Genomic DNA, 23,043 nt, shown 5'->3' with positions numbered 1-23,043 from the left:
GCGTGCTGCTTCCAGCACCTCTGCAGCATGTCCTGATCTCACAGAAACAGGAAAAAGGAGAAGCTGAGCAGGGATATTCCCAAGTACCTCGAAGATTTCAAAGCCAGCAATGTCCAGGATCCCAATGAAGGAGGCTCCCTGCCGTTTGGTCCTGTCCAAGGCTTTGTTGATGCGGTGCACCAGCCAGCGGAACAGGCGCTCGTAGGTGGCCTTTGCCAGAGCTTCCACTGCAAAGTCCGCCTGAAAATCCAAACAGGAACATTTATTTAGCCTGGAAAAGCCATCAAAAGGACACAGACAGGGATGTTATCACAAATAACTCGGTAAAAGAAGAAGTTGGATGGAGTTAATACCAGTGAGGAATGAAAACAAGCAGTAGGAATAGTTTGGAGTTTGAGCGATGTTAAGAAAAATTTCTTTCTAAACTGTTCCATCAAAACAGAAGGTCTCCAAGTATTTGAAAATGTCACAACATGAAAGGAGGAAACCAGGACAAAGTCAAGGGAAGGGAAAGGTTTCTTCCATTCTACAAATGATTTTTACCATATAAGAACATTTCATAAAGACAGTAAAGCTTAAACAGAGCAGCAAACAGAGCAAATTTTTTTTCTTAGGAGCTGACAAAGATGAGGATGAGGATAAAAATGAGGATGAAGATGAGGATGCTTCACTCAGACTTTAAAGCACCTTGGAAAGCTCACCTGTTCTTTGGTCTGGGCTTTCTGGACATAGTCCCTGCCCACTTTGATGCGGGGGGTGAGGATGGCTCGGGTGAACTCCATGACGTTCATTCCCAGCAGGTGGCAGAGCTTCTGTGCAACTGCAAGGGACAAAGGGACAGAGGGACACTGAGACCCTGCCACCAGGACCTGCCACCTCAGGAGCCAGTGCCCAGCCTCAGGGGATCTGTCCCCCAGGCTGGCAGACCTCTCCAGAGGGACACAGCTGGATGTCCTTGGGGACATCAGGGAAACGCTGGATTTCAGGAGGTGGCAGCTCATGAACAGCTCAGGTAAAAGTGCTCTTTGAGTTACTTTAAAAGGGGTAAAGGTTATTTTTATAAGGCTATTTTTTACTTTTCTCATCCCCAGGAGAAAAGGACAGTATAGGGACATGACACATCAAATCCATTCCTAAAAGTGGCTTAAAAGCTGGTTCCAGCTGTGTGCCAGCACAACCCAGGGATGTCACATTGCCCAGGGAGCTGAGGACTCCCCAGCCCTGGCAGTGCCCCAGGCCAGGCTGGACAGGGCTTGGAGCACCCTGTGACAGTGGAAGGTGTCCTGCCCATGGCACGGCTGTGGAATGGGATAATCTTCAAGGTCCCTCCCAACCCAAACCAGTCTGGGACTGCAAGTATTTTACACAGAATAACCACAGGCATCAGTGCACTTCAGCAGCAGAACCCTCCTGATGTCATGTCATTATTTAAACCCTGCATTACCCACAGCAGCCCTAGAGACTCCTGTTGTATCAATGCCTGTCCCTAAACACGTGGCCCAGGAGGTTGGGTGGTTGTGATTCCACACTTCTAAAAATGACAGTGACTCTGAAGGTATTTTTAGGTCCAGGGAAGTGTTGCCCTTTAGCAGGAAGCTCTCCACACCACCCAGTAAGTACTTGGCCCCTTATCTTTATCATCTGATAGCTTCTTTTACTGTCAGAATGAAAATAAAAAGCTGGTTTTTTAAAATCAGCATTGGAAAACAGATTTTCATGCTAAATATATGAGAGTTTCTGCTGCATTATTTTTCTTTAGTATTAAAAAAGCTATTATTGCTCTTTAATGTTGAGATTCTCTGTCTGGCCATATGTTCACTAGAAGGGTTCATGACCTGACACACAACCAGTGAAATCAGGGGAGTGTCACAAACTGAGCACTCCTCCCCTTGAGCTACAAACAGGACCAATTCTGGGCTCTGAGTATAAAAATGTGCACCAACACATCAGATAAAACTCACAACCTCAGGGGCCAAGTAGGAAGTGCCATCAGGATCTTTAAAACAAATAAAACAAGAACTTGAAAATATGAAGTAGCCAGGAGCTTGATGCAGTGGCATTGTGGATACTGTGAAGGATATTACAGTGCAAGGAAGGAGGGCCTGCCCTCTCCCAGAGAACCCCAAATCCACCCTCAGCTCCTTGCATAAACCAGGGACATGCAATTCATTGGCCCAGCCTTTCCAGCCAGTAATAAACTGTAGTTCAGGTGAGAATAATGTCAATAAACCCCAGCAGGTGTAATCCTAAGCACCACATGTGGTGAGCCCTGCAGGAGGCTGCAGCCAGCACTTCTGAGCTTTCTCTAAAGAAAATGACCCCACTTCCAAACTGTCCACACTGTCACATGTAAGGGCAGGACTGGGTCCCACTACCTCAGCTGGCTTCACCTTGCACTTTAAAATAAGCATCGTTCATCTGAGGATGGTTTGTGCTGGAAGGAACCTTAAATACCACCAACTTCAACTCCTGCCACAGGCAGGGGCACCCCTTTGTTTGTTTGTAAAGAGAAAGAGCCATTCCAAAGGTGTGACTGGAGAAAGCCCTGACTGTCCTGACTCAGGTTTTATTACTGCTGGGCTTTGGACAGAAAATTCTGAATTATAAAGACAAAACACTGGGGAGCTCCCATCAGAGGTGAAGATGAACTTTTTGAGATTGCTTTGAACTTCTGCCCTCTCAGCAGAAAGGTTCCTTCCCAATCTGGGGAGCATGAAATGACTCTCTAAGTGCACATCTCCATCCTCCTAACCCACAAAGGCTCTGTGGCTTCTCTGATATCTGTACTTGAACCCAGGATTTGTTTATCTACATGTACCATCTATAGGGGAGGATTTGCTTCCCATGTTCTTTGAATTGGTTCCCACCTGCACTGCCCACACAAACTCCTTCCCATCCACAGAGACAATACCTGACCTGTGTCACACCCAGGCTCTAAACAAGAGGAGTCCCTATCAGGACACACTGATTTGTCCAGAGGATGCAGGGAAACCCCTCTCAATGAGATGTGACAAGAAAACAGAGATCAGTTACACTCAATTTCTTCAGAAAGATGCAGTAACACAGACCACAACACCAAATTTTTAAATATAAGAGGACAAAAATATGCTTTAACTGAGCTTTTCATCCTTCTGGCTTTAGAAGTCAGAATTTTGCATCCACTACTATAAATATCCAAGAGTATCAATATATTTACAACTAGTGTTATAATTCAGAATTGATGTCTAAAAACCAATGGTAATGCAACCAAGTCAAGACAGTCAAAAAGCATCTCTGTCCTTCCACATGGACAATGACTCAGGTGGGTTCTCTAAACCAGCAGGAAAGCCCAAAATAATTAACCCCTCAGCCACCTTTTCTCCTCACTGCAACACAAAAAGTGCCAAAAGCCAGGTCAGGAACTCCTGAGCTTTACTCCCCAGCTGGGCAGCAGCCAGTGCCCTCAGAAAGGACAATTTGGGCATTGCAAGGGAGTCGTGCTCAGCAATTTGGGACAGCTACAGAATGAGACCCAGACAGGAGCCTGAGCTGTCCATGAGCAGCAGCTCCTGGGAATGATGGCTCCCACTGATGTCAGCTCTCCAAACTGTCTTTCCATGAAAACATTTCAAAGGCTGCCATTGGATCCTTAAATAAAAACCTCAAATGTGCCTCAGCAGCTTTTTTTTTTTTTTTTTTTTTCTTTTGGGTGGGGGAAGAAATAGATCCTTCAAAATGCTGATTGCATTGCAGGCACTGATAAATTCAGTGTCAGCTACACTGGCAGGACACTCCAGAAATCAGCCTGTTCTAAATGCAGCATTCCTGTCTTCAGCCACTGCACCATGGAAGTTGTGCTTGGCTCCAGGGCTCTTATCATTGGCAACAAAACTGCTCTCAGCAACCAAAGAAAACAAACTGATTTAAGCATGAACTTCTTCCTAGGGCTTAAGTCTTCAGAGAGAGCAATAAACAAGATTACAACCAAAATACTTGTTCAAAGCTTAGCAGCAATGCAAACAGCATAAATGGCCCTGATGGACACTTGCATTTGTCTGCAGGAGGAGCTGGAAGGGGAGAGGTTTAGGAATTGCCTGTTGAGGCCATCAACCCAGGGCTGGCCTCATTCTGGCCCAGAGCACTCACAGGGATGCTCAGCACTGCTCTGTGCTTGGCAAGATGTGCTCTGGACAGAGGGCAGGAGGCAATCAGCACAGGGCAAGGGACAGCCCCAGGTGTGGGCAGCTCACCAGTGTTCTCTGGCATGGAGGCCTGGTCTGTGTTCCTCTCCTTCTTAAAGGAAATGTTTCCAAACTGCAGCACTGAGGACACCACTTTCAGCATTGCTGTGAGAACAGAGACACGTGCATCAGTTTCATGGCAGAGCAAATTTTTCTTCTGTTGCTTGTGTCACTTTCCTTCCAGATTCCAAGGAGGAGTTCAGGGAGGAAATACAATTTGTACTGTGCTTTTTGGGCAAATGGCTTGAATTCAACTCCAGTTCGAGTTAAGCAAACATTTTCTTCAGGCTGTCAGAGACACTGAAGCAACACTAAATTTGGTGACATTAAATTAGCAGAGTGTGTATGTGTGTGTGTAAAAGAGAAAAGGACACTCTGAAAATTCCAGAGCCTCCATAACTTACACAAGATCTCATCATGTGAAAAGCCCATGATGTGCATGGCTTCCATTGTCTCCTGGAAGTTATCTTTGTCTTGTTGCCCAGGGATGGGGATGTAGCCATTAGATAAAAATCTGTAATTGTTAAATCCTTCGAGCAGCAGGTCAGCTGTGTTGGGGGCAAGGGGAAGAGACAGAAAATTTAGCTCAGAAATGCTGTTCACACCCACCCAAGTTCTGTTCTCACTCAATTCCCCAGCTCTGCTTTAGGAAATCAGTTCCTCAGACATGGCTACAAGCCAGGACAGCAGCTTCTGAAACCCTAAAAATACAAGTGCACCTCCCAAGCTGAGGCCAGACTCAGACTCTCTCTCTGCAGCAACCTCCATGAGCTCTTTAATGCATTAAACCAGCCCACAGAACATTACCCAGATCTAGCACCATCTCAAATCTTCATCTGGAATATCCTAAAAGGAAAATCTCTGCTGAAAGGTAACAGACCCAGGCAGAAATGGAGTTGGGGATTGATGATCACATCAAAGATGCTGAGCACCACCTTATCTCATACAGGAGGAGTCTGTATCTTTATTACCTTCACTTATCACCACCTACCAGAAATTCCCAAAGGAGAGGAAAAAAAGCCCAGAGCTGAGATAACCACCCCAGCACTGCAATGGTTTGAAGAAGAGTTTCACTAAGTTTGGGTTAAATTTCTCTGTAGGCTGGAGGAGATGGGGCTGCCCTGCTGACCAGGGCTGGCTGTTTTCAGCTGGGAACTTTGCAGCTCCAATCCAGGGATTCCCAGACAGAGCCTGCCCAAACTGGGCTTTGACATGGAGGAGATAACTGCTTGAAATACCAGAGTGGCTCCCCAGCACATCTGATAAAACACAGGAGTTATTTCAGAGCAAAGCTACCTGGCCTCTCCTTCTTTTACAACTCACCATTCATCACCAAATAATTCAAACCCACTGAAACAACAAATGCAGCAGCCAGCAGGCTGCAGAGGAAGGTCCCAGCTTACACTTGAGGTGCTCTCCTGCTCCAGCCAGGAGCTGGTAGAAGATGTGGAAGGTGCGCTCGTCCTTGGCCTGACGCACAGCTCGGGACTTCTCCAGCAGGTCTGGGACACCTGGAGTCAAGGGCCACCTGCAACTCTGCTCAAAAACCTTCAGAGCAAACAAGAGCTCCAAAGCAGGCTAGGGGATTAGTCTGAGCCCAAAGAGCATTCTAGGAGCAACGTCCAGGGCAGCTGAGGCTGCTCCTGGATCCCTGGAGGTGTCCCAGACCAGGCTGGACAGGGCTTGGAGCACTGGGACAGTGGAAGGTGTCCCTGCCATGGCACGATGGGCTTTAAGGTCCCTTCCAATCCAACCCAATCCTTCTGGGATTCTGTGACTGGACTAGGTCCAATATGAACTTTTAGTGACTGAGGAAGAGATTTCCAGCTGGTAGAAACCCACTTTTCACCTCAGCAAACCCTTGACATTTCAACACTCCCATCCCTCGGCTGTTTTTCCCTGCATTTCCCTGCATTCCCTGCTCCCTGCAGCCACCCCTGAGCCCATGGTTCAGCTGCAGTTTTGGTGAGCAGGAGCTCCCTTCCTTCTCCATCACTTCTGTTGAGGTCATAACTGAACTCTTAATCCCAAAAATTTAGCAGCTGCTGAACTCACAAGTCCTTTATCATCCAAAGTGCATTTGTCATTCCTTCCAAGCATTGCATTTTTCCATAACAATCCACACTGCCTTTAAACAGCTCCCAAATTCAATTTCTGCAGCAGGTAGTGCCTGATTAGCTGCCATGAGCTGTAATCTTATTTAATCGTTTTTATTTCTTGGTATTCCATATTGTAAAGCAAATGTAGGACAGGGATTTGAAATGACAGTGGCAAGGATGAGTTCCTGTGATGAAGAAGAAATTCCCCAAGAGTTAAATCCTGTTTTCACAAAGCTCTGGGTGAAACAATTCATCTGGACTTTCCTAAAGCTGCCCTCATTCCTGTGCTGTGGTGAATGAAAAAAACACTTATCATTGCAGCATACTTTGAATAACTATAGATCTTTCCCAGCCTTATTGGGAAATCACATTTTCTGACAATTCCAAACATTTCATGCACTTCAGATCAAGCAGTTTCAAAACACAGCAACCAAGTGGAAATTTAACTACAGCACTGTTTATGATCAATATTCACTTCATGCTCTTTACCAAGACTTCCAACTTCATCACTTGATGACCACTCCACTGCTGTTCTCCCAGAAAACTCAAAATTACACAATACATTTTTAGCACAGAGAAAACAACTCCAGGGAAGGCTTTCAGTGCCAATATTTTTACTTGGTTTTACACTCATAAATAAAAACTAATCTTAGAGCAAAAACTGAATTTGCTTTGGTATTAATTGGAATTAATTTAGTATAATAGAAGACCTTGTGTTATTGAACCTCCCTGGTACCCAGAGGAGCAGAGGTGGCCCAGCTGTGTCCCTGGAGCAGGAACATCCCTCTCCAGGCAGGGGCTGCTCCCAGCTGAGCTCCTGGCAGAATGCAGAGGCTCAGCTGCTCCTCAGGAAGGCATTGGGGCATTTTCAGAAATGCTTCCAGAGCAAGCACATTTTACATGGTTTCCCTTTTAAATACACCATGGGTTTAAGGCCAGTCTGAAAACCCTGCAGGTTTCAGAGTGTGGAATTTGGGAGTTTAGGATTTCCAAGCACAAGGAAGCTGCTGAATCTGTGATATTTGATCAGTTATTTTGAAACAAAGGAAGAGATGGAAGCTGTCAAAGGAATGTCCAAGTGTGGCAACCTTTCCCTGCATTCCAGTGAATTCTAGGGTTAAAAGCAAAACAAAGCAGGGAAGCTGCATTTTGCAAGGATGTGGCAGGAAAAAGGATACAGGTCTCAATGTTGGCCCCAACAATGTAACCAGTGACATCGAAGTTAATCCTGATGAATTTGCCCTGCAAAGAAAAGAAGGTTTTTTCATAATTACTTTTTTTTTTTTTTTTTAATTTTAATTAAGACAATGCTGTCTATACCAAACAGAATCCAAATGCATTCATGGATCAAGGATTTCCCAAGTTCAAGGGAAACCTTCCCCCTTCCATGGGCTCAGCTATCACTCCAAAGGAGCACATTGCACACAAACACTCCTGAGACTGAGGAACTCCTAGTGCAGATTTATTTGGAATCCAGAATTATTCCTCTCACTTTTCCCTGAGCAAACAGTGGCTGAGGTGAGATTCCAGGTGTGCACATTTCTACAGCATTTTCTGGTGCCTGAAGGGGCTGAATCTCAGGTGCTGCCTGGCACAAAAGATTTCTCCTTCCTTTGCCAAAAAGAAAACGTCCCCATGGCCTCTCCAGCTCATCCAAGGGCTGAATTCTGTTGACACCATCACAGCACTGAGTCCAGGGCTTTGGAAAAACCACATCAGAGGGAAGCATTCAGTGCTGCCACATAAATCCAGCAAGGACACTCTCCTATCCAGTGCAAACCAGAGATTTATTCCCTGGAACACAAGAGAACTGCCTTTGGAAGCAGAAGAAACGGGGGGAAATGAAACCCATTGGCCACTGGGCTACTTTGAGTCCTCCCTGGGTTATCAGGAGCAGGGGAAGGCTGTCAAGCCTGCATGGCTGAACACCACCACCTCTCACTTGGTGGGAGGAGAGAGATTTTTTTTAAGTCAGGTTTTAAAATGGCTGTTAAAGATGATTTTTTTCTGCATGAGATGAGACCATCTGGAATGAATTATACTTGCTCCTTTATGAAAACAGAGCTGGAGCCATCAGAGTGATTATGTTCATGATGGCAATGCAGAGCTCAAAATAACACAAACCAGATGCTAACATCTTTTAGGGAAAAAAGTATTCTCATTAAATTAGTACAGTCTCTGATGGATCCAAGACAGGTAACAAAGTAGAATCATTGTGCAGTGAAACCTGTTGATGTTATAAATCCTGTACCCAGCTTCTATAAGCATCAGGCAGCATTATAAATAACAGGGTTGTAAAATTTAAAAAGCTGAAATTCCACAAAACTGTGCTCTCCCTTCTCAGCTGAAAGGGCTGATGGATTTAGTCATACAGCTTTCCAGAGTTCTTATCATGGAGTTGAGTTCATGCATTATAAATCCAAGCAACTGTTGAAATGTCAAAGGCAGACAAGAAATCTTTCATTTGTTCTGTAAATTTTAGTGCTGTTCTTGCAAGCAAAAAGATTTAATACCTCCTGTACACTTTTGAAGTTGTACTAAAAACATCTTCCCCCTGAAATAAGAGATGGCTTTTTTTTTTTTTCCCTTCAAAGGAAAGGAAGTTCTAAGAAGTGGTAAAAAGCTATTTATTCATCCTGAGTTGCACCACAATTTTTAAAACAATGGAACCCATCAGAAGTGGTTATCAGCCACCAAAACACTGAACAGCAGGCAGGGACCCAACAAAAAGAGGGAGCAGCTATAGCAGTGCCTGACACCTGGGCTAAGTCACACTGTGGCTTTTTGACTTTCCTGCAGGCAATCAGTAAATCTAGATGGGGTTTTATATGCAAGTTCTGAGTTTTTGTAGAAATTCAGGATGTTCTCTCCAATCCAATCAATGGATAAAGTCACAGCTATGGGCAAGACTGCCTTGGCCAGTTCCATGGGGATGCCACAATCCTCCCCACTTCCCAGAAATCCAGCAGCATTTGTGCTCACAAGCCCCAGCTCAGCTCCCCAGCACTGTTATATCTGTTAGATTATGAACTGCTGTCAGCTCAGGGGTGGCTGCAGGTACAATAAAATCATGTTTTGCCAAGAGCCAGTGAGGAGGTGTCTTCAGTGACCCCAGAAATGCAGAAGGAATTACAGGAGAACCTGGACTAGGGGAGGAAGAGAACAGAGCAATCTTCTGATACTAATTAGAGAAACAGCTAAAAAGGTGATTTCCCCCAGGAGCAGTCAGGGGGACTCTGAGGGACAGGGAGGTACTCACAAAGCGGGAGGAGTTGTCATTTTTCACTGTCTTTGCATTCCCAAAGGATTCCAGGATGGGGTTGGCCTGAAGAAGCTGCCGTTCCAGCTCCCCCTAAAAAGCACAGAGACAGAAAAACAAACAGATTTATCACACAGCACCCATGCAGGTTCAAGTGTTCTGCCTCTCCTGACAGTCACTCCCCCAGAAGGGGATTCTCATCCTTCCCCTCACTCCCAAATCTGCAGAGTCTCCTCCATCCAGGGGTGAACGTAGCTGGATTTTTGGTGGTGTTTTTCTGGGTGGGGTTTCTTTATTAAAACACACACAGAGACACACACAAACAGAGCAGGGAGCAGATAGGGCTTGATGGATGTTGAAAGTCACCAAAGATGGAAAAGAAAATTTACATTTAGGGCTAATGAAATCAGGCACAGACCTTGAGTACTTAAGGGAAGAAATTAATTGAACTGATTTAAGGTTTTAGGTCTAAACTTGGTGTTGACAGTACAGCTATCTCAGAATACCCATTTTCAAACTCAGAAATAGCTATTTTCAAACTTACTTTCAGATGAGTGAAACTCCCCTTCAGTCAGCCAGACTGAAACTCATCTCATTGCATCACCCCTGACCTGCCCACACCTGAGAGGGCCAGAACAGCACAGCAGAACTGAGCAACACCAATTACAAACACTGTTTTCAAATTGCTCAATCCAGCCAGCGTTGCTCAGGACATTTCATGCATTTGTTAGATGTTTCTGTAAGTTCTTGCCAATGAGTTTAGAATTTGAAGTTCTTATCTCAAGGAAATTGCACAACAGCTTTTACAAGTGCTGTCCATGAGGAGGTCTGGTAACAAAAAAAAAGTCTGTGCTGCTTCCAAGAGCCCAGGAGGCACAAATGTACACAGGAAAATATATTGTCTTCTTGATCTGAAGGATGGTTTGGGGAAAAAAAAAAATAAGTGAAGCTGTCTGGAATGTAGTCTCCAAATCTGACATTTGTGTTCATGAACCTGCTTTTTCCAATTATTTATAATCTTGATGAATAAAGGCCCCAGACCAAGCATCAAAGAACAGGAAGCATTAAGTCTCCTAAGGCTTCCACACAGGGTCAATTCTTAGACAGGAATTTAAAAAAAATTCACCACTTAACACCTGAAAGAGTTTTATTTGTATATTGAACTATATTTCAAGCTCTCCTGGAAATAAATGGCTGCTCCTTCTTTTATGTGACTTCAAGTTATCTGCTCAGAAATTGCTTACTTCCAAATGTATTCCCTTTGGGACTACACATTCCCTAAATTCTGGGGTAAGTAAAGAAGGAATAAGTGCAGAAGGAATAAATGTGAATCTTAGCTCAGAGCAGACCCAGCAGGGCCATGGCAGGGCTGCCAAGGTGACAGTTTAAAAACACTTTTAAACTGATAAAAAACCTGCAATTGGAGAGAAACTCGAGGCCTGTTATACCCACCCTGTGCAGTTTGCAATTGATACTCTCCAAATTTCCCCTTAAAGCCTCAGATGCTGGGAATGCTCCCACCTTGCTGCCCCCTGGCAGCTCCTTCAGGCACACCAAGATCCAGGGCAGCATTCCCTGCTCACTGATCTGGGATAAACCCCAGTGTGTGCAGCTAAGGAGGGAGTGTGGCACAGCTGACATGTCCAACTCTGAAGTATTTTGGAAAAGAAATGCCCTGACTGCACAGTGACTGCTCCATGAGCATGGCTGTCCCACCAGCCTGGGCTGGGATAAACCTCTGGAACAAACCAGCAGAGAATGTGGAGAGACACATTTATTCAAATCCTCTGACTGCAGGCAGGAAGGTGGTTTTTGCCACCACCTCTGAGGAGCTGAAGGAAGCAGTTGGATCCTGTGGGTGAAAACCATGGGAACGAGCTGCACCCAGACCTGGCACAGCTGTCACCAAGGAAAGCACAGCCCTCACTGTGGAAAAAAGCTCCTGATTTGGGAGTTTGCCTCTCTCCATGGGCTGCTTTCAGCCAAAACCAATCCTCTTCCTGAAGAGCTCAGTATTGGGAAAGACTCTCAACTCCAGAGTGTCAGTTTGGCCCCTGGGCTCAGCTCCTGCACAGGCATCTCCCCAGAAGTTGGAAAAAGCAGAATGGGAATTGTGGGAGAAGTGAGGTCATGCAATAGTTCATGCAGGCACCACAAAGACAAGGCCAGGTTACTGTCTCAGTTTCAGAAAAATCTGCAGCTCTGGGTTTGGGGGAGGCCTGGGGCAGGCAGGGGAAGCTCCATGCTACTCACATACAACAGGGCTCCACTCTGGAGTTCCAAATGACATTGAAACAGAGATGTTAATGATTCCATGCCTTGGGATTAGCACTTTCCATGGACACAGTTAAAATGTTCACCAACAAACGTTTTAGGTCAACCCTGGCACTCCAACTCTAAGCAAAAGGAGGGTTAAACCAAACACCACTCCATCTATTTTTGGACTTGACAAATATTTTAGTAAAAACCCTAAGAATTGACTGATGTGTGCAAGGAGGGAGGATTAAGTTAAACACTAAGAATGTCTGCAGCTTCTGAAAATGAGACCATGGGCTCAGACACACAGTTGGGTTGCAGAGGTTTAATGTGCACCACACACTCCCAGAGGTATCACAGCTGTCCAGGGATTGCTTTTTGCTTCCAATATATCACACTTGAAGGTTCTTTTGCCATTTCCCTTTGCACTACAGTTACACTGCACTAAGCAGCTTCAGAGAAATGCAAGGGGAGAATTCACCAGCTAAACTAACCCAGGGGAGCTGCTTCAGTCTCCCTGTGGTTGGTAACACACTGAGGAGCTGGGGCAAAGCTTTTCCTTTATTTAAAAGCTTGTGCCCAGCACAGAGGCATCACTTTATTTTAAATGCCCAGCACAAAAGCAGCACTTACAGCTCGGGCTGGAGTGGGACATTTATCTTGTGGCAGCAATTGTTTATCCCTTTTCACTGTCCTGCCCTCAACTTCCAACTAAATCTCATTGAGGTGAACTCCACCTGCAGAACTGCAATTGCTTCTGTCCCCCAAAAAAGTGGGATCAAACAGAGCCACTGCTGCTGTGCCCAGGGATGTGGGACCAGGAGCAGGGGATGGCAGCATTATCTGCCCAGCAGCTCCAGCCTGGGCACTGAGAGCAGCTGCAGCTCAAGTGAACAAACATCAATTCAGGCAGCACATCCACTCTGCTCACACCACTTGTCCTAGGAAGCCACTCTTGATTTCAGAAGGCTTTTGGTTATGCCAAGCCTTTTACACTTGAGATCAAAGTCTTCATTGGTGATTTGCAAAGCTATGAAAATATTCAGACAAAACACTTAATCAAAAGAATTTTGTAGCTTCCATTAATCACATCTTTTATTTAGTGCTTTGTTTAATATTTAAGAAGTGTTCTGCACTCTCTCAGCAGCACATTACCCAATATACACACAGTATTTTGCAGGAAGGTGGTGTGGAGAGGGCAAACCTTTCATTTTAGGGTTTAAAAGTGGTTAAAATCCTTTGCAATGCTGAGAAACTGATGAGCTGCTCACTCTTCCCTCTCTCAAAGCCAGTTAAATATTTCCAAAATTCTCTATTAGCTGTGTGTTCTTTCAAGGTTTCCCACATTATCAGCACAAAGAGAAGAATATACATCAGTTCTCCTACATAACTTTAAAAGCATTAAAAAAAACCACTTGCCTGGTGTTTCACGGGTTTGGGTGATTCGGGCTGTTCATTGCAAACAAACAAATGATAAGTTAGCAAGCAGGCATTCCAGCTGCATGTCACATCCCAAATTAGCACTGTCAGCACGTTTAACCACACTCACTTCACAGAAAGTTTCACAGAAACTGCCCAAATTCATTTGAGAACACAAGTTATTGGCATGTGCAAAACACTGCACCCTGTGTTTATGCAAGGACTAATTAAACCCAAGATGACAGATGGCCCTTGAGCAGCAAAGGAAAGGGCAGAGTTGCATTATTTGGGCACTGCTTTCAAAATTAACCCCAACACCAAGTCCCTTTCTCCCCAGCCTTGGGCACTGTGAGGTGGCTGGGATGGAGGAGATGATCACTGTCCTTCAACACTCACAGAGGTTCTGGGACAACACCAGGGAAGCCACACAAAGGAGTCAGGGGGTTGGTTTTGCACTGCACTACAAATATTTCAGAAATGCAAACCCACATTCAAGACAAGACTTTTGCTTCTTTCTTTCAAGCAGCACCACAAGCAGCAGCACAACCTTACACTGGAGATTTTGCCAGCAAGAATGACAAAGGGAACGTGAAGGTAATAAAGTAAAATAAAAACCCTTCAAAATTCAAATTTGCACAGCTTCAGCAGGAATTTCCAATTCCATTCTTCCTTCCTTGGCTCAGTATGTGAGTTTAATAATCTTAAACTTCATATCTGAGAGCCTGAGGCAAACTATTGTGAAGAAACACACACACAAGAGATTTTTATACCAAGCCAAATGTACTCCCTCTTTCTCTTATTTTAATAGTGCAGAATGGCAGATTTTGACAGAGGTCTCTAAAGCAGCTGGCACAGGTTTGGCTTGGTCAGGTAAGTAATGTGAATTTTCAAAGCAGCACTCTACCTGCCATGAAAAGAACTATCCCTCCTGGAATCATGGGGAAGGACAGGAACAGCTCAGAATTCAGAGTTTCATTTGTTTATATTTAGAAAAGATGAACTGCACTCTTGGCTGTTCATTCTTGTCCTACTAGAAACAGAACTGAGCACAATCAGGCACAGACTTACCTTCTCTGTGTTTAAATGAGGGCAGTTAAGGCCCACTTGGGAAACCCAGGGGAGCTTTAGCCTGAGTGAGTCTACCTGAGATCCTGTCCTTCAAAAATTAATTCTGTTTCTTAAGAAATTAATAAAACAATTTAAGCAATTTAGCATTTCAGCTACCAAGGCAAATGCAGCCACTGAACACAATCATTAACCTGAAATTCCAGTAATGAGCTTTAAAGTCTAAAATAGCACTAATATGGAAGCTGGGTTTAGTGAAAAGAGGCAGTTTGAGGTGAGAACACTTTGGGGAAAACTTAAAACCCCTTTCAGGGCCTAAAGGGGCTCCAGGAGAGCTGGAGAGGGACTGGGGTCAAGGGATGGAGGGACAGGACACAGGGAATGGCCTGAAGCTGAAGAAGGGCAGGGTTAGGTGGGGAATTGGGAAGGGATTGTTCCTGTGAGGGTGGAGAGGCCCAGGAATAGAATTCCCAGAGTAGCTGTGGCTGCCCCTGGATCCCTGGCAGTGCCCAAGGCCAGGCTGGACACTGGGGCTGGAGCAGCTGGGACAGGGAAAGGGGAGCTGGAACTGGACAACCTTTAGCAACCCTTCCAGCCCCAGCCACTCTGGGATCCTGTGATGTGTATTTGATTTAAAGGTTTCCTCTGCTGGAGACTCAACACCAAGGCTTTCTTCCACCTTGGAGGAGCTCCTGTTTATTCTAGCCAGTGCCAAGCACCTCTCCCTCCCTCCCTCCCTCCCTCCCTCCCTCCCTCCCTCCCTCCCTCCCTCCCTCCCTCCCTCCCTCCCTCCCTCCAGTTCTCTGGACAGCCCAGCCTCAATCCCCAGTTTCAGGGGCTGCTGCAGTCTCACCTGGCTCTGCCAAATGCCACAATCACTGGAGTTTCTCTTGCACACTCCTACCACCCCACCTCCTGCCCACACTTCCCAGCACAGCTGCCCAAGACAACATGGGGGGATTACACAGGAAATGAGCACTGGGGCCACAGATTCCAACACTCAAACCAGGAGCCATCTGAGCAGGCTGCAGTCCCAGCCCCTGTGTCACTGACTCCATTTCCAGGCTGATGTGCTGAGGGCTGTGCAGGGCTTTGTCAGCTCTAAGCAAAGAGGGATTTTGGGATAGAAAAGCCTCATGGACAAGCAGCTGGATGCCAACCATGCCAGGTTGTGCAGGGGCTGGGCAGAGCATCTCCCCATCAGCCCAGCTGGAGAAGGCACCTGGTGAGCCTGTGTCACATCAGTGCTGCTCTGTGCTGTCAGACTGGGGCTCCTTTGGTTTGCTCTATTTTTACAAATCAAAGTTAACCTTAGGCTTAGCATACAAATTGCTTCATTTAAAGAAATAATCAATGAGACATTCAAACAAGCTCAGAAATATACTTGTCACTGATAATTATCTGTAACAGGATGGATACAGACAGACTGCAAGTCATGGATTAATTTAACAAGCCTATTTAGCATCTCCTTTGTGCACAGGGCAATGCACACTGTGGATCACCACCAGCCCTCTACAGCTTTGTAATAAATATGCAAACAGAACCAAATTAGGGCTGCTCCTATAACCCCCATTCTGACACTCCCTACCTTTCCAGTGGCACCTGTGAGGGCTACACATTCTTTATTTCCAATATATAAACAAAAGCTAATTGCTGCAGAACAATGGAACTCATTTATATTTTTAAAATTAGTTTGGTGACAAACATTCTTCATTTTTCATGGATATATGGCAAATCCAGTGCTCACTGTGTACTGCATTGAATGAGGGGCAGGATCCAAGACTTTCATTTAGGACACTCCCTGTTCTCTTGGTTCACATCCCAGCTTTCCCTTTTCTTTTCTGTGCCTTCAGAAGCTCCCTGAGAAGTTGCATCATCTCCATCCCTCAAGATTTTCAAATCTCAGCTTTTCTGGAGCTTGGGCAATGCAATCTCACTTTGAAGAAAGGCACATTTTGAAAGGTGTCTGGACAAGAAGCTTCCAGAAGTGTCTTTCAGCCTGAGGTATTCTAAGTTGTCAACAGCATATTTAGAAATAGTTGGTGCAAACCCTGCACAATTCCCTTCTGTCCAAAAACCTGTAGGCAATTTTGCTTCTGTAGAAATTTTAAAAAACAGTGGGTTTGTTCAAGGTTGTACAGTGGCAAAGCCAAGAATGTGCATAACTCAAAACTTGCACAGAAAATCACTTGTGGATGATGCCCCAGACAGGGTCACCCAGTGACAACCTCTCAGCACATGTGGCAGAGCCATGAACACAGCCCTGACCCTGCTGACACTGCAGGCTGAGAAACCTCCTCCTGTGCCTGCAGCACTCTCAGGCTGCCCAGTAAACACCTACAAAGACTAATTTTCATCTTTTCTGTAGGAAAAGCCAGCACCAGTTAGAATAAGTATCAATGCACAGGTTCACATTATTTGCTCTTGATTAAAGCAGAGTCAAGTTTCCCCACACACTTCAGTAAGGTTTCCCCCAATCTGACTGTAACCTTTCCTTCTCTCCCACTTCAATCCTCACCTTTTTTTCCTTCACAGACTGGTCAAGTCATCTCATGTTCCTACAGGAGTTTGAGCCTTGGCACATACAGGAATGTTTTATTATGCAGTGCCCTGCACTGAATTGACAGGAGTTGTAGCTGCTCCAGGGGGAAATGGCCTCAAGCTGTGCCACAGCAGGGTCAGGTTGGATATTAGGAAAGATTTCTTCCCTGAGAGTGGCTCAACATTGGAACAGGCTCCCTGGAGGGCTTCAGAAAATGAGGGCAAGTGACACTTCATGGGATGGTTTAGTGGGAATGGGGTATTGCTCAAAGGCTGGACTTCATCTTAGAGGTCTTGGCCATAATTCTGGAAGTCTCTAATTCTATAATTCCATAAGATTATGTAGTTTGGAGGTTCCAGCCACCACATTCCCACACAGGATTACTACTGGAAAACCAGGCACATGCCATTTGTGATCACAGCAAGACACTGTTTGGAGCAAAACTGAATTAAAACTTCACTGAAAAGAGATCCAAGTGCTCATAACAACAAAAATTCAAAACCATTCCTGTTTTTCAAAAGCAAAGAATCACTAAAAATTCAGTGCAAGTGTTGAAACCTGGCAGGAAATCTGAAGGAAATTCTATATAAATCAGAGTTGGTTTCAAGCTACCAAAAAACCCAAAATTCTCTGATATAAAAGTATATACTCACTTGTTTATAGTGTAATAAAATCTGAGCTTTTAATTAGATGCTGGCTTCCAGATATAGCAAGTCTACAGCAGTTTTTAAGCTGGAAGATTTTTCCCATCAACAAGTTAATTTTTGAAAGCACAGAAAGCTTGTTCATGAATATAGTATCCAAAACTGCAGCCAGTGGGAACTAAATTAAGCTAGAATTGCCTGGGTGTATTGAATCTTTTTGAAAAATGGCATTTATTGCATCAGAAAGCTTGGCTTTTGTTTGTATAAAGCCCTTAATTTCACAACAAAAATTAGGCAGCTGACATGGACTAGAAATTTTGATGTAACTGCTCATTTCAGCCACTGCTAAAGAGAAAATAATGGTTGAGACAAAATTGCACAGATTATATTACAGTTTAATAAAAAGTATCTTTTTTTCAAATGCAAATATGATAAATTGCAAAAAGAGCAATAAACAAATGAGAAAATACCCCAACTTACAGGAATATTATGGTCCTTTCTTCCTTTATGGGAGGAAGCAACATGAGCAAGGTATTGAATGACTTTCTTGGTGTTCTCAGTCTTCCCAGCACCAGATTCACCTCTGCAAAACAGGGCAAACATTTCCTTCAAAATCCATCTTCAACAACTCAGCAATCCTTTGTTTCCAGCACCTCACTTCACCCCATTTATGGCTCTGACTATAAAAGCCAAAAGCAGGGATGTTGCAGGGAATGACAAGGTGTTTGTTTAAAATTCTTCCTTCATCCTAAAGATCTCCTGAGCTTTAAGATGTTGATACAAGGTGTGACATCAGTTTGATTAAAAGCTTTTGGCTTTATGCCTGAACTCCTTTGCTACCCAAGGTAACATCAAACACTTGTCCCCTGCCTGGATCACTGCAGACAGAATTTTTCAGGGTGCAGATACATTTTTATTTTTAAATCATGAGGTATACACATACACTTTTACACTTAGCACAATTTTAATATATATACTTTATATACCAGGATTTGGTTATAGGAATTACCAAGTTAAGGGAAGCACTCAGTACCTTTAGGAGCCAGAAACACAGTGCAGTAAAACACACTTTAAACAAGAGATTCTTTCCACTGCTCATCTCAGAATCTTTGCTAGGTTAAAAATATATTTAAGGCCACTGGGCTACATGAAACCAAGAAGACATTAATTTATCAGTGCAGAGTGGCAGAGCTCACAGATCAATAAAGATAGCAAATGCACATTTCATTTTTAAACCAGAGGTGGATTTAAAGCAGATCATGTTTAGACAGAATTTATGGAGAGGTTTACAGGAGATATTCAAGGCAGGAAATGTGACCAAGTTCATGTTCCTGCAATCACAAATGATGTTACTACAGCTCTAAAAATGACAGTTTGGGTTTTTTTCTAACCTAGATCTGATCTTCAGACAAATCCACCCCCAGAGGGATTTCAGGGGTGCCTTAGGCAGGACTCAAACAGTGCAAGGCACTGAAGGAAGATTTACAGGGAGATGGTGACTGCTGTGAGCAGCTCTGAAGCTAAAAAGGTTTTTATTATGGGGATTTGCATGGAAAGAGTGGAAGCATTCCTGTAATTCAGGAGTTGTTCAAAAATTAACAGTCTGGAAGCCAGCTCCTTTGTAAGAATGACAAGCACACATTTTTCCTGCCCGTTTATTTCTCCTCTAAGCTACTCATAATGGAAATGTTCATTTTGCAGGGGAATTGAAGCACATTCCTGTGCAGCCTTTTTCATCACACACCCCAGTTTTGTAGCTAATCTGCATTTCTTTAGGGATTCAGCACCTCAAGGTTCAGCACCTGACCTGCACTTCTAGGTGAGATAAAAGCTGAGGAGCATCCCTATCCTCACACTGCACTCAGCAGCTGCAGAGAGGAGACGAGACAGCACTTGGAATTCTAATTGTGCACACACAGGAAGGATCCTGATACTGTCTCAGATCTTCAAGACTCAAGCACTCTCATTGCTCCTCACCTTCCAACACTCTAAAATCACAGAAACCCCACGGGGAATGGCCCTAAGAGAGGGGAACCTCTGCTACGGGATGGTGGGATGGGAGTTCCTGCACCCAGGAACAAGAACCTTCATTGACTGCAGCTCATGGGACTCTTCACAAGAGCTGCAGGTGAAACAGCTTCTGTTTGACCTGACAGGACAGCAGCAACCCCAGGTCTGGCTGGAAAACCCCGAGCAAATGGTTCTGCAGATGAGCTGGGGGATATTGAACAGCCTCACTGCCCAGCTGGGGCCTGCAGCTCCACAGTGACCAAGTTTTATTGATGGAATCTTCTTGGAAGCAACTCCATCAATCTGTCTAAAACCCCTTTGGTTCCATTTCTCCCCACAGCCATTGGAACACAACACAGCATATGAAAGATAAGAAAGCACTGCATTCAATTACACCAAGCTTTCAGAGAAAGGGCAGCTCCCTGCAAACTTGTTGACTGGGCTGGCTTTGTTCAGTGCATGGAAAAACCTGGAAGGTCCTACCTGAAAAGCTGGTTGCAAAGGAGATTACTCTGAGAATTGGCTAATGGATAACTGGATTTCCTTTTTGCCAAGATACCATCACTATGAAACCCAGAAACTGGGTGTACTTTGGGACCGCTACGAGTGGAACAACACCCTCTGACTTAATGAAAAAAATTCCATTTCCACCCAGCCCAGAGTCCCCACAAACAAGACAAATGGGAATGCTGATAAGCAGAAAAAACCCCAAATCATCAGGTGCCAACTCTTGCTTCTCAAGTCTTTATTTCTCATTTCCCTTCCACTGCAGTGTTTAGATTAACATAATTCATGACCATGGGCAATAATAAAAGCAGCTTTGCCTGTTTCTAGATGTGTATTAAAATATGTTAATGCTAAAACTATTCCAGCAGGTAAGAGAAGTAAGAAGCACAGCAAAATACATATCTACATTTTAAAACAATACAATTTGTTCTTATTGTCAGAAGAGCTTGGGAATGCACTATTAGCTGTGCCTGTAAAGCTAGAGAAATAATCTTTTCTGTCAAATCCCAAGAAGAAAGTTTATTACATTTTAAAGGAGGGAAATCTCCTGTAACACACACAGTGCAGAGAAGCTGGTACAATAAATACAGCTCAGATGTCAGCTTTGGAAAAGGGCAGCACAAGGCTGGAGGAGTCAGTTGCAGCCACACCAGCAAAGCTCCACAAGCACAGGAAAAGCAGCAGCTTGAAACACATTCCTGGTGTTAAAAACCCTCTAAATCCAACACAGGGGTATTTCAGACAGAGTCTTTATGCAAGAGCTCATTCAAAAGCAGCACTAGCGGATGTTATCATCCCAGTCCTGCTCTCCCTGGAGCTTACAAGAATGCCAAATATTTCCTGCAGCATCGTGGCAAATAGCTCTGCTGCCATATACTGTGAAAGAATTAGAAGATTTAGGATCAAGTCCTGTGCATTTGTAGGAATAATGACATCTGCATACTTTGGTTCTTTCCCAGGAGGGCAAACACATGGATTACAAAAATAAATTAAAATCTTCTACCTCTATCAACCTGCCCAAAAAAGGTAAACTCTGAGTAACACCATGTCCAGTATTTATGGAATGGGATGGAATCATGAAGCTAAAGCTTAACTTTTTCACAGCCTTGTTTTAATACAACTCAATCTGTTACAATAAATTAAACAACTAAAGCCCTGGGCTGAGAAGCAGCCTCACCTCAGTCAGTGGCAGTTGCTAAATGATTTCACCTCCTTCATTTCTCCACTGGTAGAATCAGAACCTTCTGGGACTGAAAGGGAATAACTCCAGCCATGGGCTATTCCCAAGGGAGCTAACCTTCCTTAGGTACAGCCTCCAGCTGGAAGCATGAGGTTATTCCATCAATTAACTGAGGGGTCTCTCCCTTGGAAGCCACCCTCCAGGGACAGGTCAAAGTGTGCCAGTGACTGGTGAATTCATGCAGGATCCCATGTCCAAGTGCTCTTCCCCAGAGCATCAAAGCTTCTGCTTTGAAGCAGCTTCATGCACATTTAAAATAGAAAAAGTTTAGCCAGCATGAGCACTTTAAAGTTTAACATGGTTTTGAATTCATTGCATGTAAAGCTGGAGTGTCATTTTCAGCAAAGCTGAGAACTCTCCAGGCAAATTCATGGCAGCTCCAATTTGGTTAGGAAAATCCAGGCACTGACTCAACCAGCTGCAGCTCTTTCTCTGAGCAGCTTGAGCCCAAATCTTGCACAAGAAGCACTTCCACCACTGAATGGATTGTCATCTGCAGAGCAGGCAGATCAGAGAGGGAGGACAGCAAAGAGGCAGCAAGCAGGGATGGGAGCTGCTCCTCTCCCCACAGCAGCATTTCCAGAGGCAGCTATTGTCCCAGAAACAGTCGAGTGTTCCTTCCACGGGATCTCTTCCAAAAGGAAACACCCATAGTATGAAGCAGTTGCTTTCCTTACTGTCAGGCAGGTGTGAAGCATTCACACATTTTGTGACAGTGACAGCACCCAGCAGGGCAGGGCCACCACCTCTGCCTGACCTGGCAACTGCCTTATGGACTTCAGGGAAATCAGAGGAGCTTGAAGTTGTTTACTGAAGGTCACTGCACAGACTGGCCCCTTTCCAGCCCCCTTCCCCAGAGAGCCATTCATTCCACCAGCAGAGGCTTCCCAGAAGGTACAAAGTGCCACGAGCAGCACAGGACACAGGGACACACACCCACACATGCAAAGAAAGCTTTGCAATCCCAGACAGGCTCTTCTTTATCTTCTGCCTGGGCACAGTCTGCAGACTAACAATATTCCTGAAGATGTGGAATGTGTTAGGATGGTCAGATGCAGTTGGAGATCATCTGTGTGATTTAAATTCCTAAAAAACTAACCCAGACAAAGTCAGGACTTTCCATTTTGGATGGCTGGGTCATTCAAAGCCTTCCTCTGCCCCAGCAATTGAAATGAAATGATCAGGAATGAGAATTTCATGTGGCAGCAGAGGCTCCTCCTGTGAAGAAGTGGCACCAGTCCCTTGGCACCTGGGCAAGCTCCCAGCACACAGAACCCAACCTGCTGCTCACAGCAACACCTCTTTCCATGGAAGCAGCCACTTACAAAAGGCCCCAAACCATGGAAATATGGAACTATGCACTTAAATTGTTTGTAGGAGAAAGTAACTGCCTATGTAAGAGCCCCAACAATGGCCTTTTGTCCTTGTCACAACAGCAGTTGCAAAGAACAGAGGAGACACTTATTCTCAGGCACAACTGAGCAGATCATCTGCCAGTTACAAATTAACAGATATTTACAGACAAGACCTGTAATTAAAGGGTGTCTTAATCACCTGGCTTATTTTCTGCAAGAGGTATAACTGATGGTTTGGAAAAGAGTCATTAATTGGCTTTACTATTTACGTGGCTGCTTCAGAGCTGCTTCCTTTCCCTGCTGATGCTTCCCATCATCTCCACACCACTCACCATGGGAATGTTACCAGCTGGACTCCAGCCAGGGGCTGTATACAAAAATGTTTGGTATTTGCTGCTGTTGGCCTTTAATAAGCAGCCTCTATTCC

General features: G+C 44.7%; 1 protein-coding gene across 1 annotated transcript in view; it reads right to left on the bottom strand.

Moving 5' to 3' along the window:
- Positions 1-23,043, bottom strand: part of MYH10 (myosin heavy chain 10) — an 84,629-nt gene that overhangs the window by 28,457 nt on the left and 33,129 nt on the right. Inside the window, exons 5-12 of the mRNA XM_079323128.1 lie at positions 17,985-18,087; positions 9,579-9,671; positions 7,498-7,561; positions 5,624-5,722; positions 4,625-4,768; positions 4,230-4,325; positions 702-820; positions 88-240 (exon numbers count right to left, since the gene is read on the bottom strand). Of these exons, the coding sequence (XP_079179254.1) occupies positions 88-240; positions 702-820; positions 4,230-4,325; positions 4,625-4,768; positions 5,624-5,722; positions 7,498-7,561; positions 9,579-9,671; positions 17,985-18,087 (871 nt within the window). The remainder of the gene's footprint in view (positions 1-87; positions 241-701; positions 821-4,229; positions 4,326-4,624; positions 4,769-5,623; positions 5,723-7,497; positions 7,562-9,578; positions 9,672-17,984; positions 18,088-23,043) is intronic.

Source organism: Erithacus rubecula (genome assembly GCF_903797595.1).
Source record: "Erithacus rubecula genome assembly, chromosome: 20".
NCBI lineage: Eukaryota > Metazoa > Chordata > Aves > Passeriformes > Muscicapidae > Erithacus > Erithacus rubecula.
Note: the sequence above shows the minus strand (reverse complement) of the source record. Positions and strands in the feature narration are given on the sequence as shown.